This window comes from Tupaia chinensis, unplaced genomic scaffold (genome assembly GCF_000334495.1).
Source record: "Tupaia chinensis unplaced genomic scaffold, TupChi_1.0 Scaffold143609_1, whole genome shotgun sequence".
Taxonomy (NCBI): domain Eukaryota; kingdom Metazoa; phylum Chordata; class Mammalia; order Scandentia; family Tupaiidae; genus Tupaia; species Tupaia belangeri.
This window is the reverse complement of record NW_006203455.1, coordinates 243,374-267,820: the sequence shown is the minus strand read 5'-3', so window position 1 is coordinate 267,820 and position 24,447 is coordinate 243,374. Positions and strand designations below refer to the sequence as shown.

Sequence of the window (24,447 nt, the reverse complement as noted above, 5' to 3'; positions counted from 1 at the left end):
CACATCTTAGCCAGACTGGCAAAGGCCACAGATAAAGACAAGATACTAAAACTGGCAAGAGAGAAATGACAAGTGGCTTACAAAGGTCACCCCATCAGGCTAACACCGGACTTCTCAATGAAAACAATGCAAGCAAGGAAAGACTGGGAAGACATATTGAAAGTGTTAAGAAAGAAACAATTTCAACCAAGATTATTGTATCCTGCAAGATTATCCTTCATATGGGGGGAAAAAAAGATGAAAATCTTCTCAGATAAACAAAACCTGAAAGAATTTGCCAACACCAGACCAGCTCTTCAAGAAACCCTGAATAAAGTACTGTCCCAGGAAAACTAAAGAAGTAACAGCCAGAAAAAAAGGAATAAAAGGCAACTAAGACAATGGCCAATTTAAACATAGGGACAGGTCCAGTAACATCAATCATAACATTGAATGTCAATGGATTAAATTCTCCTATCAAGAGACACAGACTGGCTGAATGGATTAAAAAAACAGAAACCCTCTATCTGTTGCCTACAGGAAATCTGCTTTATGGATAAAGACATACACATACTGAAAGTGAAAGGTTGGAAAAAAGGTTTTCTGTGTAAATGGGAATCAAAAAAGAACTTTAGTCGTGATACTAATTTCTGACAAAATAAGCTTTAAAACAAAAACTGTTCAAAGAGACAAAGAAGGGCACTATATTGTAGTAAAGGGGTCAATTGATCAAGAAGATATAACGCTTATAAATATCTTTGCTCCTAGCACAGGAGCACCCAAATATGTGAAAGAAAGACTGGTAGATCTAAAAGGGAAGATAGACTGCAACACACTAATTGTTGGAGACCTCAACACCACACTATCGCCTGTGGACAGATTGTCTAGACAGAAAATAGGTAAAGAGATAAAGGATCTAAATGATGCCATAAATCAAATGGACTTAACAGACATTTATAGAACTTTCCACCCAAAAACCACGAGATACATTTTTTTCTCACCCCCACATGGAACCTTCTCAAAGATTGACCACACCATAGGGCACAAAGCATGCCTCTACAGATTCAAAGGCATAGAAACTATATCCAGCATTTTCTCTGACCACAATGGATTTAAACTTGAGTTTAATTTCAAGACAAATCCTCAAAAATACTCAAATACATGGAAATTAAATAACCTACTCCTGAATGACTCCACAACTACTGAAAAAATAAAGACTGAAATCAAAACATTCATGGAAGCCAATGACAATGAGGACACAAGTTTCCATAATCTTTGAGACACTGCTAGAGCAGTCATAAGAGGGAAGTTCACAGCAATTAGTGCACATAAGAGGAGGATGGAAAGAAGGCAAATGGGTCACCTAACATCATGCCTCAGAGAATTGGAAAAACAACAGCAAAAAGATCCGAAAAACTCCAGGAGAAAAGAAAGAATAAATAAATGAGCAGGAATAAATAGAAAATAAGCAAACTATACAGAAAATAAGTGAAAGTAAAAGCTGGTTCTTTGAAAAGATAAGCAAAATTGATACACCACTAGTGAGACTTATTAACAAGAAGAGAGAAAGGAACCAGGTGAATCAAATCTGCAATGAAGCAGGCAAAATAACAAAAGACACAATAGAAATAGAAAACATTATTAGAGGATACTATGAACACCTATATGCCAAGAAACAAGACAATCTGGATGAGATGGACAAATTCCTGTGCACATATAATCTACCAAGTTTGAGCCAGGAAGAAATAGAAGGTCTGAATAGGTCCATAACAAATCAGGAGATTGAATCAGTAATAAATAACCTCCCAACAAAGAAAAGCCCTGGCCCTGATGGTTTCACCTCTGAATTCTAGAAAACTTTCCAAGAAGAGTTAACCCCCAGTCTGCTCAAGTTATTTCTAAAGATCCAAAAGGGTAAATTTCTCCCTAATTCATTCTATGACGCCTCTGTCACCCTTATCCTTTAAACAGATAAGGACAGGACAAAGATGGAAAACTATAGACCAATATCCCTGGTGAATTTAGACACAAAGATTCTCAACAAGATATTAGCAAATCATATCCAATAACTTATAAAAATAGATTATACATCATGATCAGGTAGGCTTTATTCCAGTAATGCAAGGTTGGTTCAACATATGCAAAACCATAAATGTAATACACAGTATTAACAGGAAGAAAGATAACCATATGGTCATATCAATTGATGCTGTAAAAGCATTTGATAAGATACAATGTCCCTTCATGATCAAGACTCTCAGCAAAATCGGCATAGAAGGCCATTTCTCAACACAGTGAACATCATCCTCAATGGAAAAAAGCTGAAAGCTTTTCCACTAAAAACGAATATAAGACAAGGATACCCACTTTCTCCACTCCTTTTTAGTATAGTACTGGAAGTCCTTGCCAATGCAATCAAAAAAGAGGAAAAAATAAAAGGCATTCAAATAGGAAAAGAAGAGGTGAAACTCTCTCTATTCACAGATGACATGATTGTATACATAGAAGACCCAATGGTTTCCATGAAAAAGTTTCTGGAAGTAATGCACAAATACAGTAAAGTTACAGGATACAAAATCAATATACAGAAATCTATATCATTTCTATATACGAACAACAGGTACACTGAAATAGAACTGAAAAAAGTTATTCCATTTACCATAGTCACAAAAAGTATACGATACTTAGGAATAAATCTAACTGAGGAAGTTAAAGACCACCACAATGAAAACTACAAGAAGATAAAAAAATAAATTGAAAATGACACAAAAAAGTGGAAGGATATCCTATATTCCTGGATTAGAAGAATTAATATAATCAAAATGGCAATTCTACCCAAATTAATCCACATATTTAATGCAATGCCAATCAAAGTACCAGGCACATTCTTCAAAGATCTAGGAAAGACAATCATAAAGTTTATCTGGAATCATAAAAGACCCAGTATTGCCAAAGTAATTCTGTAGAAGAAGAGTGGAGTAGGTGGCATCTCACTTCCTGACCCAAAATATACTACAAAGCTGTGGTAATCAAAACAGCATGGTACTGGCACAGAAACAGACACGTGGACCAATGGAACAGAATAGAATCCCCAGAAATAAATTCCTAAACATACAGTCAACTGATTTTTGACAAGGTGTATCAGTCAATCCAGTGGGATAAGGAAAACCTCTTCAGCAAATGGTGCTGGAAAAACTGTATTTCCACCTGCAGAAAGATGAATCTGAACCACTACCTCTCACCTTTGACAAAAATCAAGTCAAGGTGGATGAAAGATCTAAATCTAAGACCTCAAACTATTAAAACTGCTCCTGGAAAACACTGGGGAAACTCTTGGAGACATTGGAGTAGGGAAGACTTCTTAAATAAGACCCCCATAGCACAGTTGATAATCCCCAAAATAGACAAATGGGATTACAACAGACTAAGAAGTTTCTGCATGGCAAAAAGACACAGTAATTAGTGTGAATCGACAGCCCTCAGAATGGGATAATATTTTTGTAAACTATGCATCAGATAAGGGACTGGTAACCAGAATTCACAAGGAACTCAAGCAGCTATTCCAAAAAAAGATGATCAATCCTTTTAAAAGATAGGAGAATGAGTGGAAAAACCACTCTCTAAAGATGACATATGAATAGCTAAAAGGCATATAAAAAAATGCTCAGCATTCCTCATTGTAAGGGAAATGTAGATGAAAACAACAATGAGATACCACTTAACACCAGTCAGAACCAGTCAGAATGACCAAGAAAAAAAAAAAAAAAAAAAAGATAAGTGCTGGTGGGGGGTATGGTGAAAGGTGAATGCTCTTACACTGCTGATGGGAATGTAAATTGGCCCAGCCACTGTGGAGAACAATTTGGAGATTCCTCAAAAATCTACAAATAGAACTACCATATGATCCAGCAATCCCACTCCTCAGTATTTACCCAAAGGACAGAAGAACACTTAATTGGAAAAGTGCTTGCACATCGATGTTTATTGCAGCACTATTCACAATTGCTAAGTCATGGAACCAACCCAAATGCCCCCGAACACATGAATGGATAGAAAAACTGTGGCAAATATACTCTATGGAATACTATTCAGCCATAAAAAAGCCTGGCTTTTGACAGGAAGTGGATGAATATGGAAGATTTACTGCTGAGTGAAGCAAGCCAGGCTATGAAGGAGAGACATTGTATGTCCCCACTTAATATATACCAAGGGTCTGCTCTATGACTGAAACTGATTGACTAAAGGATATAGAAACACAGTATATAGATGTAAATACCAGATATAGTGTGTGTAAAAAGTAGGGTCTGAGGAAGGACATTCAGAAAAAAATAGGGAGGCAAACCATTAATAGGACAAAGAAATGTGGTATTATCTATTAAAGGTATTTTATAGTTTTATCAACTAGACTAGGGAGAAATGTTCACCTGTTGAAATATTTATTTTGTAAACTAAATAATGGGATTAAACGTATAATAAATGAAATAAAAAAAGAAAAAATCCTTTTTTTCTAAAATATATATATTTAATATATAATTAATTCTGATTTTATTATGTTGAAAAAATTTTAAAGAGAAAAGCTCTGACATTATGTTACTTCATCCATCTTACTGTACCAAGGTTTCTGTAGGTATTCATGAGAATTTCACTCTCTCTCTTTCATCTATATGATTTCTTTCCCTTTCATTTATATGATGAAAGTAAAAGCAAGAACATAATTAGAGGACTATTCTTTGGAGATACTTCAGGATTACATCAGTTTCCTAAACTGAGGCACATCTGATTCTACAGTGTGAAAATAAATTAAGCATTGTCTTGTAGAAAAATCTAAATGACATAATCCAGTGGTTTTGAAAGTGTGGTCTCTGGACCAGTGGCAACAGCATCACCTGCGAGCTTGTTAAAAATATGTATTCTTATGCCAGATCCACTGAGTCAGTAACCTTGGAGGTGGAGCTAGAGATATGTATTTTAACCCTCCAGGAAATTTTAATGCTTAAAGTGTGAGATATAAGCAAATCATAACATTATTGGGCACTTACCACTTGTTGTATAGATTGTGAATTTAACAGATGCTACTATTTCATTATCATCTAGAGTGTCACACTGGTAAGCCAATGGGTGAATATCCCTGTGTACTTCTAGGATTGCTGAATCATTTATAAGTATAATGGATTGCTATTTAAAAAGAAAAAAATAACAAAGTATCAACATTCTTCAAGTGCAATTAAGATCGCGAAACAATTTATTTCCTTTAACAAAAGAAGAGTCACTGTCTCTCTTAGCCTCTTACAGTAATTAATTGTATTCATGGACTCTGCAGTCAGACAGTCCAGACTCCAAATTCCAAAGTACAATATTTCCTGCCCATGTGACTATGGACAAGTTACTCTCTGCACCTCAGTTACTTATCAGTAGACTGGGTGTAATGGTAGGAATTACCTCATAGAACTGTTATGTGGACTGAAGAGACTGGTACTGGGTGTATTCTAGCATTTAATAAACCCTTCATGTGAGCTACCATAATCATACAATTCCTATATAAGCCAAAGAAAATCTTGGTTCCACAATAGAATATTTTATATAAAATAGAGGCTTGTAGGTTCTGATTACAACTGATCCTAAGACATATGGAAAGTCTTGGTTCTACTAAATAATTTTTAAAATTTTAAATTTCAATAATTACACAGTTGTATATAAATTGTTTTTAAAGAGAAAGTTTTCTGAGAGTCATCAGGACTGGGAAACAAATTTTATCACTCATTAGAAAGCACTAGATTATATTCATTTATTACTTACCTGGTCTGACCTTAGAAGTTTCCACATGTACTTAAAACGATTTACAGGAGATACATGAACACACGCCAGTTTAACAGTTTCAAGACTTTCTGAAAGCGGTTTACCCCCTGGGGAAAAAAGAAAAATACATAAATATCACTAACATAATTTGTTTTATAAATACTACATTTAATATTTTCAATATTAATTTTGAAATTTCAGAATCACATAATTTGTTAGACAGCTTTCAAAGTTCCCAATGTCATGTTTACCAATTTACCAATAAAATGCCATAATGAAAATGTTGAAAGTGTTTCACCACAGGCCAGCCTCAGCCACAATCCCTAGTACATTAAGGCTCCAATGTATCATAGAAAATATATGTTACATTTTAGACATCACTAAAAACTGTAAAGCAAAAGCAGAAATTAGTCAGATTTCTGTCTAGAAAAGAGAAATTTTAAATTCTATTACATTTTCCTCTCAGTATGTCAGTTAAATGTCTCTTTCCTCTCAGTGGTAACTAAGGTTAAGGATATTTCCCCAGAGTTAACTCTTCCCTTTTCAGTCTCCCTTCAATACAGAATCCAACTCACAGCCACAGTCTACTGGTCCACGGCATTCTTCTACCCGCACAATACACTTGGATTCACCTCCAGGGCATCCATTTGTTAATATAACTTCTCTAATACCAACACCTTCGGTAAAAGAAATGGACAAAATGTTATTTAAAAAATAAACAAAAACCCAAGTCCAGAATGTTTTTACTTTCTTACCTAGATCTTTTTTTTTTTTGAGAATTTTTTTAATTTCAGAAATAAAATTCCCAAATTCAGGATAATAACATTTAAGGAGTTGTATGAAACATTAGTTCCTCTGGTTATTACCATATGACAAAGAGTTCCATGATCATACATTGGAAAATTGTACATTAAATAAATTTAAAGAGACCTCTTTGCTACAGAATTTTCAGACAACTTTCAATGTGCAAGTAAACTAATGTGCTATTGTGTGTCAATTTTCATTGATATAAGGTATAAAATATTACATTTTAACATATTTGAAATCTGTCCACTTACAATTGACATGTCATACATTAGTTGGCAGCACTTTCCTTTTTAAAACACCTAAAATGTGCTCTTACAGTCAAGAAAGTCTTAGATATGATGAATACAGTAGTATATAGGATTTCCCAAGTTTATTTCGATTTTGGAATGGGGGTATGAGTGAAGCTACTGGAGGAAACTGAAAATCACATTTTACCATAAATAATGCTTCTTATATTTAGATTGATAAAATTTCTGTAATTCAGTATAGACAAGACAACCTACGAATGACTAAACCTCTTGTTCTAACAAGAATGGTGACACTCTTTAGAATTGTCATACTTTTGTAACAAAAATAATTTGATTTCCTTGTCTACCAAACTCCCTCTTTTTCAGACCCTAGAAAATATTAATTACAAAAACCAGCCTCAAGGGCAAGTTAAAGAGTAGATGTGGCTTATAGTGTTTCTCAAACTTAAGAGTACACTTAAGTTTACTGGAGATATTAAAATGTAAATTTTGATTCAGTTGGTCTTGACTAGGTCTTAGATTCTGCAATTCTAACTAGCTCTCAGGTGATGCTTACGTAGCTGGACTGTGGACCACACTTTGAGTAGCAAGGAAGAGGACTCCATATGAGACAAGGAAAAGGAAGGATATAAGAAGAAAGGCCTCATTTGATTGAAAGAGTTGCCAGGCATGTCCGTAGCACAGTGATTAAGGTGCTGAATCCCACATGGCCAATAGTATCATTTGATGTCAGAATAAGTGTGCAGGCATGCTCAGAATTTCGAGAGGAGGGAGAGATGGAGGAAAAGGGATTGCAGCATGATTCTTTCCGGTGTGTGTGTGCATGTTTGGGAGTGAGGGGTGCTCTTTCTCTCTCTCTTTCTCTGTTCCCTTCTCTGTTTCTGCAGGTGTCCTTGCAATTTTTTTTTTAAATAAATAAATAATAAACAGAAGAGGGGCCAGCAGGTGGTGCAGTGGTTGAGGGACTGGACTCCCACATGGCCAACTGCTGTTGAGTCCCAGACCTGGCAATTTGAAACTGACACTGGGCACATGTGTGTCTGTGTGTGTGTGCATCTAGGGTACTGGGAGGAGGGAGGAGGGAAGGTAGAGGAGGGGGGATTGGGGTGTGGCCATCCTTCCTGGGGATGATTGCTCACTTCCCCTCTCACTGTCTATTTCTTTCTCCAACAGACATATGGACTCTATGGCAAAAACATTTAAATACATACATATATACATAAAATAAACAGAAAAATTGGCTACAAATGGCTGAAGTATGGCTCCATTTGATTTATGAGATTAATGTCTCTGTACTGACTGACATGCATGGCATTCCCTTTTGAAAACACAATGTAATACACTGTAAAGTTCTATGTAATCCAATGTAATATAAAGAAGATTATGATGATAATAAAAAATTTAAAAAGTATCTCTTGAGAAGCATAGCCTACATATTTTGAAAGCAGATATTTTATGTGTTTATTTATGTAGCCAAATACAGTTCATTGAGATGTGTGTAGGTGTGAACTTTTCTGTAAGCCCAAGAAACACCTAAAAATCTGCCTGGATTTAAAGAAAACTTCCTGACAATCAAAAATATTGTTTTAAGAGTTAAACAGAATTTTCACAAAAACATTTGTCTCTTCTGTTGGTTTGTTGGAAAAGTCATAATGCATTTTTGCATAGAAAAAATACGTCATGACTTTTCTGACAACCCAATAAATAGTTAAATTATAAATTGAAAAGATTTTAATAATTTAAATATGAAATAGTGCTTTTGGGGCCTCTTCCTTCCTTAGAACTTTTTACCATCTGATACAGAGACTGTTTTACATTATTATTTGTCTGCCCCTACTATATACATTTCCTGAAGGCCAAGAGTTTCATTTGCTTGGTTCACTACTGTATCCCTAGCACCTATAACAATGCTTGGAACATAGTAGGAAAAAGGTTTGTTTTAGAAATCATTTGTTGAGTGAGTAAATATACAACTTGTCAACCAGTTCTTTAAATAATAGAAGACAATATCAATTACTAGAACTGCATTAAAAATCATTCCCTACCTATGGAAATGTCTCAAGCAAGCAGCAAAATATAGCAGTAAGCTACAAATGAATAATAACAGCTTTATTACATGGAGTCCTTTCATGTTGTGACTGCCTCACTGAGCAGTTAAGATAAAAAACAAGTTTAAGACTCTCTTAAGAGACAGAAAAATAGTGGTTGCCAGGAGCTGGGAAAATGGGAAGGTAGGGGAGTTAGTGGTTAATGGGTTTAGGTTTTCTGTCTGGGAAAAATTTTCACTCTACAAAAACTTCTAGAGATAGGCAGTGGTGACAGTTACACAATAATGTGAATATGCTTAAGGTCACTGAATTATATACTTAATTGTATTAAAGTGTTAAATATTGTATTAGGTATGTTTTTACCACAATAATAATAAAGCTATCTCAATTTCTTTTTTGAAGAGTAAGTTTTGACCAAAACCAAAAACTCATCCTTGATCTAGATCTAGCCTTACCTTTACCTTCTAGTTACAGTTCCTTTTCCCTCTCAGCACTTTTTCCCCAAGATAGATCCTGTTTAAGATAAACTTAATCTCATTGTGCATTATCTACTGTCTTCTCAGCACCCTAGTCTACTGCAGTGGCTCTGAAAGGACAGTCCCTAACTAGCAGTTCAGATTCACTGTAAACTTGTTAGAAATGCAAATTCTTAGGGCCCTCTGCAGGCCTGAGTTAGAAACTCTGGGCAGCAGTCAGTTTAACAAGCCCCTGCGCACTTCAGGTGGGCATTTAAATTTGAGAACCACTGGTGTAAGACAGTACTGCCTTAATTCCACCCCCATGTGAGAGAGTTTATGTCCAATTTCTATCCATGGCATGATGAAAACAAGTCACGTTTTTTGAACAGTATCTTCCCCATAAAGCCAATATCTCTTTTCTCCAAGACATAACTTACAAATTGGAGAAATGTAGAATTTAGAATAGACTATTACAAATAAGCAAATTTCTTGATAGATTTGCCAACACAGTATGTGGGAAGACATCTGTGAGAAGCATTGGAAAATCTTTCATCTTCTGAACATCTGTGATACAGAGAAAATTTTACTTTGGTGAAAGCAGTTTATATGCCAAAAAATCTAGAGAGAACTGGCTTAAAATAAGAATTATAGGTTATGAACTGAAAATACCTTACCTTTCAAGGCAAACAGTGAGAGTTCTGTATGTGAATTATAGCTTTTAGAAATTAGCAAGGGACAAGTAAACAAATTGCAAATAAGAAACTGCCACATTATCTGTTTTATCCTCCCTTCCCCCAAAATTGCGGCATAATTTATTCACCTGCTTGATGCGACTTACCACATGTAACAGTGCACATGCCGTATTCTACTTCCTTGACTATTGTCCCATTTGAAACTAAACATAAAGCATAAAGATACATTACTTAATCATATGAAAACTTTTCTAAGTTAAAACCTGTTACTTGGGGATGGAAGATGCAAATGTTTATCAGGTGGGCTGTGGACAGTTTTTCCTTTAAAGCCAGAAGAGCAACACCATTCCTACTACATCTGTTATTGTCCAAAGAGAATCCTAACCCTCTCAATAACAGCATTAAGTTTGAAAGTAACCTACAAAGAAGGTTTATATTTCAACCAAAATGTAACTTGAAAAACTTTTCATCAATCAAAATGTAGTAAGTTAATGGAACCAGCATGTGTTAAGGTAGCTAAGGCATTGGACTCCCACATGGCCATCTGTGTACAAGTCCTGGCTCTGGTAGCTTGAAAATCACACTGGAGAAGAATGGAGGAGAAGGAATTGTGGCGTGGCTATTCCCTCTGGGGAGGTGATTTCCTACTTTCTCTTTCACTGTCTTTCTCTTCAGCTAGCGCACTCACCCTATGGCAAAAAACCTTTTAAAAAATTGTGTGTTAACAATCCACATAAGGTCAGAAAAACATAAACAAGCCTACCAATTGTAAGAACCAATTTGTTCTTTTCTCCATTTTCCAAAATATTTGAACAAATAATTTCCAACCAAAAAGAAGTCTTTATACCAAGTGTTCATTAAATATCAAAGTTACAGATTAGTTCTATTCATTTTTCAGCCTAACATGGTACATTTAAATATTTCTAAGAATTTATATCAAAACCTTATTTTGTAGAATAATCTAGAAATATATCACTGTTTGAGAGGTTACATATTCTTGGTCCTAAATCACATTTGTGTTTTACTAATCATTCTTAAGTTTGGCATGATTTTAATTATCTACAGTATATAACCAATTCTTCAAAGCTTAGATTAGGACTAAAATCTCAATAAAATAAATACAAAATGAGGTGTTAGAAGATAATTTTTAACAGACATTGTATCCTGTGGCAACAAATCATATGGAAAAGTTAATTGAACTTGGAGTTCAAAGACACTTCAGGTGGGCATTTAAATTTGAGAACCACTGGTGTAAGACAGTACTGCCTTAATTCCACCCCCATGTGAGAGAGTTTATGTCCAATTTCTATCCATGGCATGATGAAAACAAGTCACGTTTTTTGAACAGTATCTTCCCCATAAAGCCAATATCTCTTTTCTCCAAGACATAACTTACAAATTGGAGAAATGTAGAATTTAGAATAGACTATTACAAATAAGCAAATTTCTTGATAGATTTGCCAACACAGTATGTGGGAAGACATCTGTGAGAAGCATTGGAAAATCTTTCATCTTCTGAACATCTGTGATACAGAGAAAATTTTACTTTGGTGAAAGCAGTTTATATGCCAAAAAATCTAGAGAGAACTGGCTTAAAATAAGAATTATAGGTTATGAACTGAAAATACCTTACCTTTCAAGGCAAACAGTGAGAGTTCTGTATGTGAATTATAGCTTTTAGAAATTAGCAAGGGACAAGTAAACAAATTGCAAATAAGAAACTGCCACATTATCTGTTTTATCCTCCCTTCCCCCAAAATTGCGGCATAATTTATTCACCTGCTTGATGCGACTTACCACATGTAACAGTGCACATGCCGTATTCTACTTCCTTGACTATTGTTCCATTTGAAACTAAACATAAAGCATAAAGATACATTACTTAATCATATGAAAACTTTTCTAAGTTAAAACCTGTTACTTGGGGATGGAAGATGCAAATGTTTATCAGGTGGGCTGTGGACAGTTTTTCCTTTAAAGCCAGAAGAGCAACACCATTCCTACTACATCTGTTATTGTCCAAAGAGAATCCTAACCCTCTCAATAACAGCATTAAGTTTGAAAGTAACCTACAAAGAAGGTTTATATTTCAACCAAAATGTAACTTGAAAAACTTTTCATCAATCAAAATGTAGTAAGTTAATGGAACCAGCATGTGTTAAGGTAGCTAAGGCATTGGACTCCCACATGGCCATCTGTGTACAAGTCCTGGCTCTGGTAGCTTGAAAATCACACTGGAGAAGAATGGAGGAGAAGGAATTGTGGCGTGGCTATTCCCTCTGGGGAGGTGATTTCCTACTTTCTCTTTCACTGTCTTTCTCTTCAGCTAGCGCACTCACCCTATGGCAAAAAACCTTTTAAAAAATTGTGTGTTAACAATCCACATAAGGTCAGAAAAACATAAACAAGCCTACCAATTGTAAGAACCAATTTGTTCTTTTCTCCATTTTCCAAAATATTTGAACAAATAATTTCCAACCAAAAAGAAGTCTTTATACCAAGTGTTCATTAAATATCAAAGTTACAGATTAGTTCTATTCATTTTTCAGCCTAACATGGTACATTTAAATATTTCTAAGAATTTATATCAAAACCTTATTTTGTAGAATAATCTAGAAATATATCACTGTTTGAGAGGTTACATATTCTTGGTCCTAAATCACATTTGTGTTTTACTAATCATTCTTAAGTTTGGCATGATTTTAATTATCTACAGTATATAACCAATTCTTCAAAGCTTAGATTAGGACTAAAATCTCAATAAAATAAATACAAAATGAGGTGTTAGAAGATAATTTTTAACAGACATTGTATCCTGTGGCAACAAATCATATGGAAAAGTTAATTGAACTTGGAGTTCAAAGAGGTGCTTCTACCACTAATTAACTTTGAATGTGAGCAAATTAGCTAACTCTATCAGGCCTAGTTAACTCTTCTGTAAAATTTGGAAATGAGAACCTATTTCATGTGATTATGGAAAGAATTAAGTAAAATAATGTGAAATCATTCCTTAAACTATCACTATAAACATGTGTAAGCTATAATTACACAATTTAAATTTATTTCATACTTATTAATTTCATGTAAAGCTATTTTTTTTCTATTTTGATTACTGTAAAACCTTAATAGTTTCATAAACATTTCTATTTGTACTTGTAAGCACCAAATGCAGTACCTTGAATACACAGTAAACGCTTAATGCACAGAAGTAGATCAATATTGACTTTGTTAAATAAATGATTTACTATAATGACAATTTTGAATCAACATTTTTTATGCTTGGAATGTCTAAATACTTCCTACTGGTACAATGAAATGTAAAAACTAAATCCTGAACATAGTAAACCTAGATAAGAGAATGAGTGCTGAACTACTTTTAAATACAACCACTTTTCAAGAACCATTAATCAATCAGTTCTACTATTACTACCTATGTTATCTGGGCAAAGTTACTCAATTTCCCCTGACTTGAGTTTCCTTAGAGGGAGAAAAAAAAGAATATTAAATCAGATAGTCTTGAAAGTCCCTTTCAGCTTTAATATTCTATCATGTATTGAGTGTCCATTAGGTCATTCAGTGGATTTTTTTAAAATGTGAATCAGAAAAATTACATGTATCTGAATTTCAGTGCAGTATTTTTCAAAGGTTTCCATTATATACCTGTGAATCAAAACAAAAAATATGGTTTGAATATCCATAAAATTTTATGTGTGACTGGTTAAACGATTTGACCCACAGATGCTAATTAATTGGCTGGTGTCAGTGTGGTAGGAATGATGTGTCACAGGGCTCTGTCCTGTTCAACACTTTTATTAATGACCTGGAAAAGGACACGGATATCATGCTGACTGAATTCTGGATCTACAAGGCAAGGAAGGATAGCAAATATGTTTGATAATAAATCTGTATCTAAAAATGTCAGGGTAGGATAATGGGCAACCCTAATAGAATAAAGTGTCAGAAGAATAAAATGTCCTGCATATATAGCGTCAAAAAAGCCGACTGTCCAAAAATACTGTATAGGTTGTCTATTCAATAGAATAGGTAAAAATGAATGGAGAGTTCAATAGGAATCAAGCTTGTGATAAGGTTTCCTTAAAAATCTACTGGCTCTTAGATGAAAGCCTGGCTTCCACAATGATGCAGATGGTGGCCTTGTTCTTTTTCATTCTGGCCAGATCCAGGAATGTCCTCTTCAGTTCTAGGCAGCATGCCACAACTTCAGGTATATATCATCAGGGTGCAATTCCATTTTTCAGTTTCTGAGAGTTGATTTGTAAGACTGATAGTTCATGACTTTTATTCTTTCTTAGAGATCTTCAAAAGGGGAAACATATAGTAAAATTTTTATGGGATAAAAATTATTTTTTAGAATAAAACTCATTCTATTATTCATTATTCATTTACTATGCAGGTCTAATGGGTCCTTTTATCAATCTACGAGCATACTTAGATAAAAAGTATGAAATATATTTTAAAAGTATTTAAGGGGACCAGCTGATGGCATAATGGCTACATCACTGGACTCCCATGTAGCCAACCGCGGTTTGAGTCCCAGAACCAGTGGCTTAAATTCACACCAGGCACGTTTGCCTGCGTGCCCAAGATCCCGAGAGGAGAATGGAGGAGAAGGGATTGTGGTGTGGCCATCCCCCTGGGAGGTGATTTCTCGCTTTCTGTCTCTCTCTCTTTCTGGCGAGCACACATGTCCTATAGCAAAACCTCTCCAAAAATAAATAAATAAATAAATAAAAACAAAAAAACCTCTCAAAAAATTTTTAAGTATTTAAGACATATAAGATATATAAGAGATATAAGGGCATAAATGTAACACACTATCTTAGTGATTCTTCCTTTATCTTGAATCATTTTGTTATTTTATCATCCATAATGAAATAATTTTGTCAATCAATCCCAACTGTGTTTTTTTAATATTAAAATAATTAAATAGAAGAATGATTGGACTTGCCTAGGAAGATGATGTAAATGAAATAAATCACAGCTATTACATCATCCTCTGTTTTCTCACTGTTTTGTCCAAAGTGTTACATCTTTTAGGACAATATAAAAGAAGTCTAGAAGCACCCTCCCTCCTTTTGGTCTATTTTTGGTTTACATTGAACACTGTTGAGATTTCAGAATTTATTTTGTCCATAATGGCAAAGAGAAGAAAACTGGCAAGAACACTTCACAATTATTGAATGAATCAGAAAATGAACACAGTGAGATAGGTATAGCACTTTAGATGTTAATGATGATGATTAAATAGACTTTATAAGTAAAATATCACTGAATGATGATGATATCTTAGTTGTATAACCGAGATGAATTTTCTCTAACTTAAGAACCAATGAATGAATTATATATTTCTAGGGAAGAAAAAGAAATATAGCATTCTCATCTAGTTAGTCTTCCCATAGGAAGGATTTGGTCTTGAAATACTTTGACAATCACCTGGGCCAGACTATCTTGCTAAAAGGATGTGCACCGTATTCTCTCCTTTCTTAAGATGTTTACATAGCAGCATTTACTTGACAAGGTTTGTAAATGGACAAACCTGATGACAGGTGTTACATAAAGGTCATGGGAAGAAAACAAATGATGCATAAATGAATAAAAGTCATTGGCCCAATCATTTTAATTGGTTTATAAATCAAAAAATGAAAATGCCTTGCAATTACAGAGCAAAAAAGATGGCATTCTTCTTTTGAACAAAATATGTGCCTTCACTGTTTGTAAAAGTATTAGGTTTTTGTTTTTGTTTTTTTGGGTTTTTTTGGAGAGATTTTTTTCACTGTAGGGCGCGTGCGCTTGCCAGACAGACAGAGAGAGACATAGAGACAGAAAGCAAGAAATCACCCCCCAGGGGGGATGGTCATGCTGCAATCCCTTCTCCTCCATTCTCCTCTCGGGATCTTGGGCACGCATGCACAGGCGCCCGGCGTGAGTTTTAAGCCACCGGGTCCGGGACACGAACCGCGGTCGACTACGTGGGAGTCCAGCGACATAGCCATTACACTAACTGCTGGTTCCCAAAGTATTAGGTTTTGAAAATATAAGTGCAAAAAGAGAAAGGGATGATAATAGCTATTTTCACTAGTCTCTTTTTCTTATTCTTGTACATTACTTTCAAAGTGACTTAAAAATTAAAAACATAGTAATAATAAATTAAAGGGCCCATTGGATAGTAGGTGGTGAATGGCCCTTTCTACCTGTCCACTGAGGCTTACAGGGGCTGTGCAAATTTTAACAAGAGTCCTGGAAATTTTGAGATCTCTGACATCTCAGACTGTTTAAAGTTCTGGATTCTCACCCATGCATGAAACTGTATATAAAATTTCAAAAGGAACATGGGACTCTTTGAAGTCCACAGATGAGGAAAAAGAGACAATGAGAGAATATATTTGAATTTGAATATAAGACATTCAAATTCCATCTCCTGTAGCCTAAATACTACTTAATATTTTATTATCAGAAAAATCCCTTGACCAATTTAATATGAAAACTATTATTTCAACTACTTTAGAGAATAGAATGAAACAATAGTTACCATGCTTTAGCACATGTTCTCTTCCTCCCTAGTCATCTTTTTCACATCCCCAAGGTCCAAGACCTTTTCAAGCTCTCTGTCACGTTACCAAGGCAGCAGAAACCTCAATCCCACTACTAACCTCAGATAGTCAATCTCTTTCTGTTACTGAGGATCACTATCTGTCATCAAGAAATAGAAGAACGTCTGATAAACACAGCACCCACTCTATATGTATAGATGGAAGACAGGACAATACCAAGGATAGTAAAAGAATCTCAGCTGGTCATTTATGGGAAAAGGGAGTCCTCCTCCTTTTGAAAGCTGCAAACCTGCAGCTGACCTTTTACCTACCAGCATGTGCATTACTAATCAATATAACACATACAACAGCTTGTCTAGTTTTATTGCTTAATGAACCAGCAGAATAAGGCAAATTTATGTACCAAGCGCAGACTTATTCTTCTTTGGCTAAAACTTAGCATCTAACAAAGCTAATTGGATCCCTTAATAAGTGTATTCTATTGCCAAGGTTCCCGCGTTGGAAGTTAGCAAATAAAGCACCACCACTCTGTAAGGTAAGGGGCTCAAGGGTAGGGGCTGCACCAGGCTGTTAAGGGACTTCTGGATAGTTCTTTCAGCATAGCATGTTGGTCTACTAGATATCGCAGTAAGGAAAATTCTGAAGTCTACTGAGTTCCAACCTCAAGTGCAAACGTGGGAAAAAGAGGACCTCAAGCAATTCATAAATTAAAAAAAAAAAAATGCACGGAAAGGGAAAATGACGGCAAGGAGAGTCAAAAAGGTATTAGTGGGGAGCAGCTCCCAAACTTAAAAGATCTTTTTCCGTGTTCAGCACAGTATTTCACAGTATGTCTGTAGCAATATGCATACACATGCTTATTTAACCGCAGGCGGCCTTGGTGAACTCGCACATCCTTCCTCAAGGCGAATCTATAAACTCGGGCCAGCGGACTCCAGAGGGCTCTCGGGGTGGAAACATGGACAATTCCCACTGCTCTCAGGAGAGGAGCTGGCCGCGGCCCTCGCCCGGGGCCTCTGCCTGCCCACCCCGGGGCCTCCCGCCCTCACCGTGATCCTCAGTCTCGAACGGGACGTCGTTCTCCACCGCCTCGCTGTCGTTTTCCGCCTCCTCGTCGTTCTCGCCCTCGCTCTCGCGCATGCGGCCCAGGTCGGGATCCTGGACCGCGGTGACGTTGGTCCCGCACGCGGACTGGGGGCCCGCCAGGAGCAGCCAGCCGACCGTCAGCAGCAGCCCTGCGGAGCAGCCCGCGCCCGCGCCGCCCCTGGCTCTCCGCTTTTTTTAAGGAGCAGGCGCAGGCGCGGCTCCAGAGGAGAGGTGCGTCGAAGAGAGGTGCGACCCCCGGCAGCCCCGACTCCGAACTCCGGCGCCTCGCCCAGGCAACCATTGAGGCGTCACGTCCGCGGGACCGCGCGGGGCTCCGCGTCTGGAATGCACCGAGAGGGCCGCCCCGGGCTGCCTGCGTCACGCCCAGGGCCTCCGCCTGTCCTTGTCCAACTGCTGGTCCCCCGTCGAGGGTGCATCTGCTGTTGCCTTTGCGTCCTCCAGGTGCCCTCGACGCAGCTGCCAGCTGCACCCTCGAACCCAGTGAATCCCTGGCCTGCCACCCTCCTCGTGGGCCCTGCTTTCTACTCCCTGCGTTTACCCTTCTCCCTCAGCCCCCTTCTGCGTGTACTTTTTGGTTTCAAAATTCCTTGTCCAGAATGTCCAACTAGGGATGAATCAAGAGGGATGTAGCTTCATAGCCGTTTTAAGTATGGTGTCCAAACTAGATCCGAAACTGCAGTGCGATCTGACTTGTAGAGGACACAAGGAAGTCTTTGAACACTATTGTTAGTTCACCAATTTAATATGAAAACTATTATTTCAACTACTTTAGAGAATAGAATGAAACAATAGTTACCATGCTTTAGCACATGTTCTCTTCCTCCCTAGTCATCTTTTTCACATCCCCAAGGTCCAAGACCTTTTCAAGCTCTCTGTCACGTTACCAAGGCAGCAGAAACCTCAATCCCACTACTAACCTCAGATAGTCAATCTCTTTCTGTTACTGAGGATCACTATCTGTCATCAAGAAATAGAAGAACGTCTGATAAACACAGCACCCACTCTATATGTATAGATGGAAGACAGGACAATACCAAGGATAGTAAAAGAATCTCAGCTGGTCATTTATGGGAAAAGGGAGTCCTCCTCCTTTTGAAAGCTGCAAACCTGCAGCTGACCTTTTACCTACCAGCATGTGCATTACTAATCAATATAACACATACAACAGCTTGTCTAGTTTTATTGCTTAATGAACCAGCAGAATAAGGCAAATTTATGTACCAAGCGCAGACTTATTCTTCTTTGGCTAAAACTTAGCATCTAACAAAGCTAATTGGATCCCTTAATAAGTGTATTCTATTGCCAAGGTTCCCGCGTTGGAAGTTAGCAAATAAAGCACCACCACTCTGTAAGGTAAGGGGCTCAAGGGTAGGGGCTGCACCAGGCTGTTAAGGGACTTCTGGATAGTTCTTTCAGCATAGCATGTTGGTCTACTAGATATCGCAGTAAGGAAAATTCTGAAGTCTACTGAGTTCCAACCTCAAGTGCAAACGTGGGAAAAAGAGGACCTCAAGCAATTCATAAATTAAAAAAAAAAAAATGCACGGAAAGGGAAAATGACGGCAAGGAGAGTCAAAAAGGTATTAGTGGGGAGCAGCTCCCAAACTTAAAAGATCTTTTTCCGTGTTCAGCACAGTATTTCACAGTATGTCTGTAGCAATATGCATACACATGCTTATTTAACCGCAGGCGGCCTTGGTGAACTCGCACATCCTTCCTCAAGGCGAATCTATAAACTCGGGCCAGCGGACTCCAGAGGGCTCTCGGGGTGGAAACATGGACAATTCCCACTGCTCTCAGGAGAGGAGCTGGCCGCGGCCCCCGCCCGGGGCCTCTGCAGTCTCGAACGGGACGTCGTTCTCCACCGCCTCGCTGTCGTTTTCCGCCTCCTCGTCGTTCTCGCCCTCGCTCTCGCGCATGCGGCCCAGGTCGGGATCCTGGACCGCGGTGACGTTGGTCCCGCACGCGGACTGGGGGCCCGCCAGGAGCAGCCAGCCGACCGTCAGCAGCAGCCCTGCGGAGCAGCCCGCGCCCCCGCCGCTCATGGTTCTCGGCCCGACGGCCGCCTAAGGAGCAGTCGCAGGCGCGGCTCCAGAGGAGAGGTGCGTCGAAGAGAGGTGCGACCCCCGGCAGCCCCGACTCCGAACTCCGGCGCCTCGCCCAGGCAACCATTGAGGCGTCACGTCCGCGGGACCGCGCGGGGCTCCGCGTCTGGAATGCACCGAGAGGGCCGCCCCGGGCTGCCTGCGTCACGCCCAGGGCCTCCGCCTGTCCTTGTCCAACTGCTGGTCCCCCGTCGAGGGTGCATCTGCTGTTGCCTTTGCGTCCTCCAGGTGCCCTCGACGCAGCTGCCAGCTGCACCCTCGAACCCAGTGAATCCCTGGCCTGCCACCCTCCTCGTGGGCCCTGCTTTCTACTCCCTGCGTTTACCCTTCTCCCTCAGCCCCCTTCTGCGTGTACTTTTTGGTTTCAAAATTCCTTGTCCAGAATGTCCAACTAGGGATGAATCAAGAGGGATGTAGCTTCATAGCCTTTTTAAGTATGGTGTCCAAACTAGATCCGAAACTGCAGTGCGATCTGACTTGTAGAGGACACAAGGAAGTCTTTGAACACTATTGTTAGTTCAACTCAAGCATGCACTTGAGGTTTGAGATCTTGTACAGCGGCCTCAGGTCTGTGCGCAGCTTCCCTGAGCTAGGATGGAGATGGGGGTGAAGAGGATGCAACAGCTGTCAAATTAATCCTTCCCCATTCTACTTATCCTCCTGTTTGATGGCTGGTGTTTTGGATTTCAAATATGGAACTTAACCTTCATACCTGGCCATTTCTTCTCCTTGCTTGTGGACTATTTTCTTTAGCCTTCATTGACACTGTTTGAATCCTGCTACTATTGTCTTAACCTATTAGATGACTTCAGTATTCGATTTGGAAAACATGACTCATTCCAGTCACTGACAAAAGTGTTAAAAAGAGTAACAGGTCAAACTCTTTGACTAATGCTCCACCAATATGTATATTAATTTAAGCTAAGAATCAATTCTTTCACCGAAAAAGAGTGAAGTCTTTTACCATGGTTAAATCGGATTAGAAGCAAAAATGCGTTAATACCTTAGCATTCCCACTTGAATCAGTTGAAAAACTTATGACTAAATGTAACTCCCCACTGTCCTCTTGATGGTATTCAGTATCAATATGTCCAATTATGTCATGGAAAGAAATGCAATTCAATTAAATTCCTTTCATTGATGGTATTCATTTCAGAAAGTTTGCTCTAATTACTTTAGATTTCTTCTTCAGGAATAGAATCACAGGCATTTTAAGTGAGAAAAAAAAAAAGCTTAGAAATCATCTAATACTTCAAGCCTCTCCTTTTTAAGTGAGAACATTAAAAATTAGACAGATTAGGGGCCACCAGGTGGCATGGTGGTTAAGGCACTGGACACTCCCACAGGGCTGACCGTGGTTCGATTCCTGAACTTGGTGACTTACTTTCTCACTTTCCCTCTCTTTTTTTCTTTGTGTCTCTCTCAAATCAAATTAAAGTTAATTAATGAATAAATAAAATTAAAATAAATCATTTTTTAATTGGACAGATTAAATGACTCATCCAAGATCATTCGGCAAATTATTTGCAAAGCTGGATTTACAACCAGATTCCCTGGATGCTTATTAAATGTGCAATGATTCCTTATAATTCAAAATTAACAATGAAGAAGCATTTAGTGGGATGTTTGAGAGTCAAGATCAAGCACTGAAAACAAATGAGGGCTGACAGTAGTTACAAGGTAGGAGTTTGTTGTTGTGTTGCTGTTCTTTGAGAGGCATTACTTAAGTTCCTGTGACGTGAAGGATGTGGAGTCACACACTACAAAGTGAACTTGAGGCATGAACTTTGGCTCTTGGAATATTTGTATATCCAATATTATCAGACCAAAAGGCAAGCAGGTAACTCTGAGGAGGGTATTAGGAAAGTCTTCAGAGACAAATATTTGTAACAGCAGTAGAGTATTTGAAAGAGAAACACCAATTTTTATTTGAATATTTTCTCTCATTAAGTTTCTAGTTTTGAAGAAACAAGAACTGCTGAAAATAGTCAACATTAAAGTTTGAATTGATACTGGTTAATAATTTCTGGGAATATTTTTATGTCAACTAAAATATCATAAAGGATTATAGTTTCTGACAAGATTATGAGGGACAGTAAAATGAAAAGTATAGAGATGATCTTGAGAAATAAAGGCCCTTGTTCCATGACTAAATAAAAGCGTAAAAATTTTTCTTTTTTTGAATGGTGAGAAAAATAAGTAAAAAATTATGCTTTCAAACATAAACTTTAAAAATAAAATCTGCAGTATTTTCAAGTTGTCCAGTGTTTCAAAGTCAGTTGTAGGACCTGAAAAAGGTGTTCTTTTTGAGCAGAGAAAGTTCCATGAACTCTAAGGTAAGTATTATAATTCAACTAAAGGATACATTAATGGCCTAATAAATAAATAGCTCCACATGGAAACCAAGTGGTTATCAAAGAAGAACTAAAAGATTTGACTCTGGGGACCAGCAGTTGGCATAATGGCTATGCCATTGAACTCCCATGTAGTCGACCAAGGTTTGAGTCCCAGCCCCGGCAGCTTAAACTCCCACCGGGCACATGTGCGTGCGTGCCCAAGATCCCAAGAGGAGAATGGAGAAGAAGGGATTGCAGCGTGGCCATCCCCCCTAGGGAGTGATTTCTTGCTTTCTGTCTCTCTGTCTCTCTCTGTCTTTCTGGTGAGTGCATGCGCCCAATAGCAAAAACCTCTTCAAAAAAGAAAAAAAAAGATTTTACTCTGAAATAAAGACTATCAAAACACATTTATAATAGCAACAATATAAACCACTTATATAATTTTACTTACAGAAGTTATAAAATAAAGTGTAATATCTGTCCTCAAATTTTTCCTCTCTTTAGTTGAAGCCACACAAGTGAAAGATAGCATTTAGCCAGAAAAGCAGGTCACAGCAATCAGAGGGATTGACCTGATTTGGGGCCCTTAGATACCAAGGAGCAGGGATTTCAGCCTCCATGCCTGATTAGTTGCTCTGGCCCACCTTGCCTCAATTCACTCAGTTCACCTCACCCTGCCTGGCACTAACTCCTCCACTCTTAACTCCAGTTTCCAAAGGCAGGGATTAGAGCCCAGTCTCTGCCCCTTCCCACCCAGACATAGCTCCCCTCTCCTGCTCTGATCTTGCCATTCCTGAGAGTACCTTCTTGAGTTCACTTAGCATGTGGGAAACCATTAATCTATCCAGTCTTCGTGCTACCAGCCTGGAGAACTTCATGCTCTGAAAAGGAAAACCAACATGAAGTTCTTATGATATAAAAAACACAAAGGAATAAAAGGTCACCATAAAAATGAAAAAAAATGAATGTGAAAGAAATTGCAAAGAAGGACTGAACAAAATGCAATGACTGGCTGCCTTAGTAAGATAGATGAGGGACAAGAGTAGATAAGGAAAATCGGGACAGTCAGTAGATGCTCTGTTGAGACAGGTTAAGTTGGAGGGGGCCAACAAATGTCAAGCAAAAATACCCAGGGGACAGCTTGGGATGACCACACATACAACAAGCAGAAGATGAAAACCACAGTCACATGCCACGAGCATGAAAAATACGTACACCCAGTTAATATGATATTCTAAGTACTGCTGTAATGTTAGAAACTTTACAGTGGTATTTATGAAAATAGTTGTCTGGGAGATAAAATTGATTTTGGCTTTACTATGCTTGAATTGCTAGAAAAGCGTACTCCACAGTAATCCTCCAGAGACAAGGCTCTCAAACCACTTTTGTGATATTTCCACTCTTTAGAGGAAAATAATTTTCTCTTCCTAGTACAAGATCCCTCAGGACCAAGATTTCTCTCTGTCTTTTTTGGCTCTCTGATCCCTGCCTATCACTTTAAAAATGTGGTGGGCCAGTGGATAGCACGTAGTTGGAGTGACTGGATCCATGTGGCCAACTGTGCAGTTCAAGTTCCAGACTCAGACATGAGAGACATGCCAAGTGTGTGTGCATGTGTGACCAAAATCCTAAAAGGAGAATGGAGGAGAGGGAATTGCAATGTCCCCATGTCCTCTTAAGTCTTCTTTCTCTCTCTCTTTCTTTCTCCCTTTCTCTCTCTTCCTCTGGTGAACACACATACCCTATGGCAATTATTATTTTGTTTAATGTGTTGCTTCTCAGTAAGGGAATTTGTGACAGAAACTATAAGAAGCCACTTAGATCTTTGCATGTAGGAGTAGCAGTTCCAATCGTCATAGTACATCCTCTAAATCATCACATGCTCAGTAGCTTTTTGCTCTTATTTCAGCTTCCATCTCTTCTAACCCTTTACTTTCTGTAAGGGCCCAACTCTCTAAAGGCCTCCTTAAGGCAATAAGAATTTAGAAGGTATTAAGGGAAGAGTAGTTCCCAAAAAGTCCTATTTTAATAGGAAGAACTGAAAAAAGCTATGGAAAATTACTTAATATTCTAGAGCAGTGTGGTTAGCATTTTGTTATGGGAACAAGTATCATATTGTGACCAAGTCTGGATAGAAGATACATCAAATTCCTCTATTTACAGGGCTATGTAAACATTTTCTAAGATTGAATAAGATGCCCCATCATATGGTAATTCAGGTTACAGGTGCACAGCTCCACATAGCTTCTTGTGCCAGGATAAATATAAAAACCAGAATTTTAGAATTTACCCAAATTAT

At 38.0% G+C, this 24,447-nt stretch overlaps 1 protein-coding gene across 1 annotated transcript in view; it reads right to left on the bottom strand.

Moving 5' to 3' along the window:
- Positions 1–19,872, bottom strand: part of SPACA1 (sperm acrosome associated 1) — a 26,014-nt gene extending 6,142 nt beyond the window's left edge. Inside the window, exons 1-7 of the mRNA XM_006164359.2 lie at positions 19,561–19,872; positions 16,126–16,129; positions 12,328–12,354; positions 11,826–11,882; positions 6,351–6,452; positions 5,776–5,882; positions 5,019–5,154 (exon numbers count right to left, since the gene is read on the bottom strand). Of these exons, the coding sequence (XP_006164421.1) occupies positions 5,019–5,154; positions 5,776–5,882; positions 6,351–6,452; positions 11,826–11,882; positions 12,328–12,354; positions 16,126–16,129; positions 19,561–19,752 (625 nt within the window). The 5' untranslated portion in view covers positions 19,753–19,872. The remainder of the gene's footprint in view (positions 1–5,018; positions 5,155–5,775; positions 5,883–6,350; positions 6,453–11,825; positions 11,883–12,327; positions 12,355–16,125; positions 16,130–19,560) is intronic.
- Between the last annotated feature and the right edge of the window lie 4,575 nt (positions 19,873–24,447).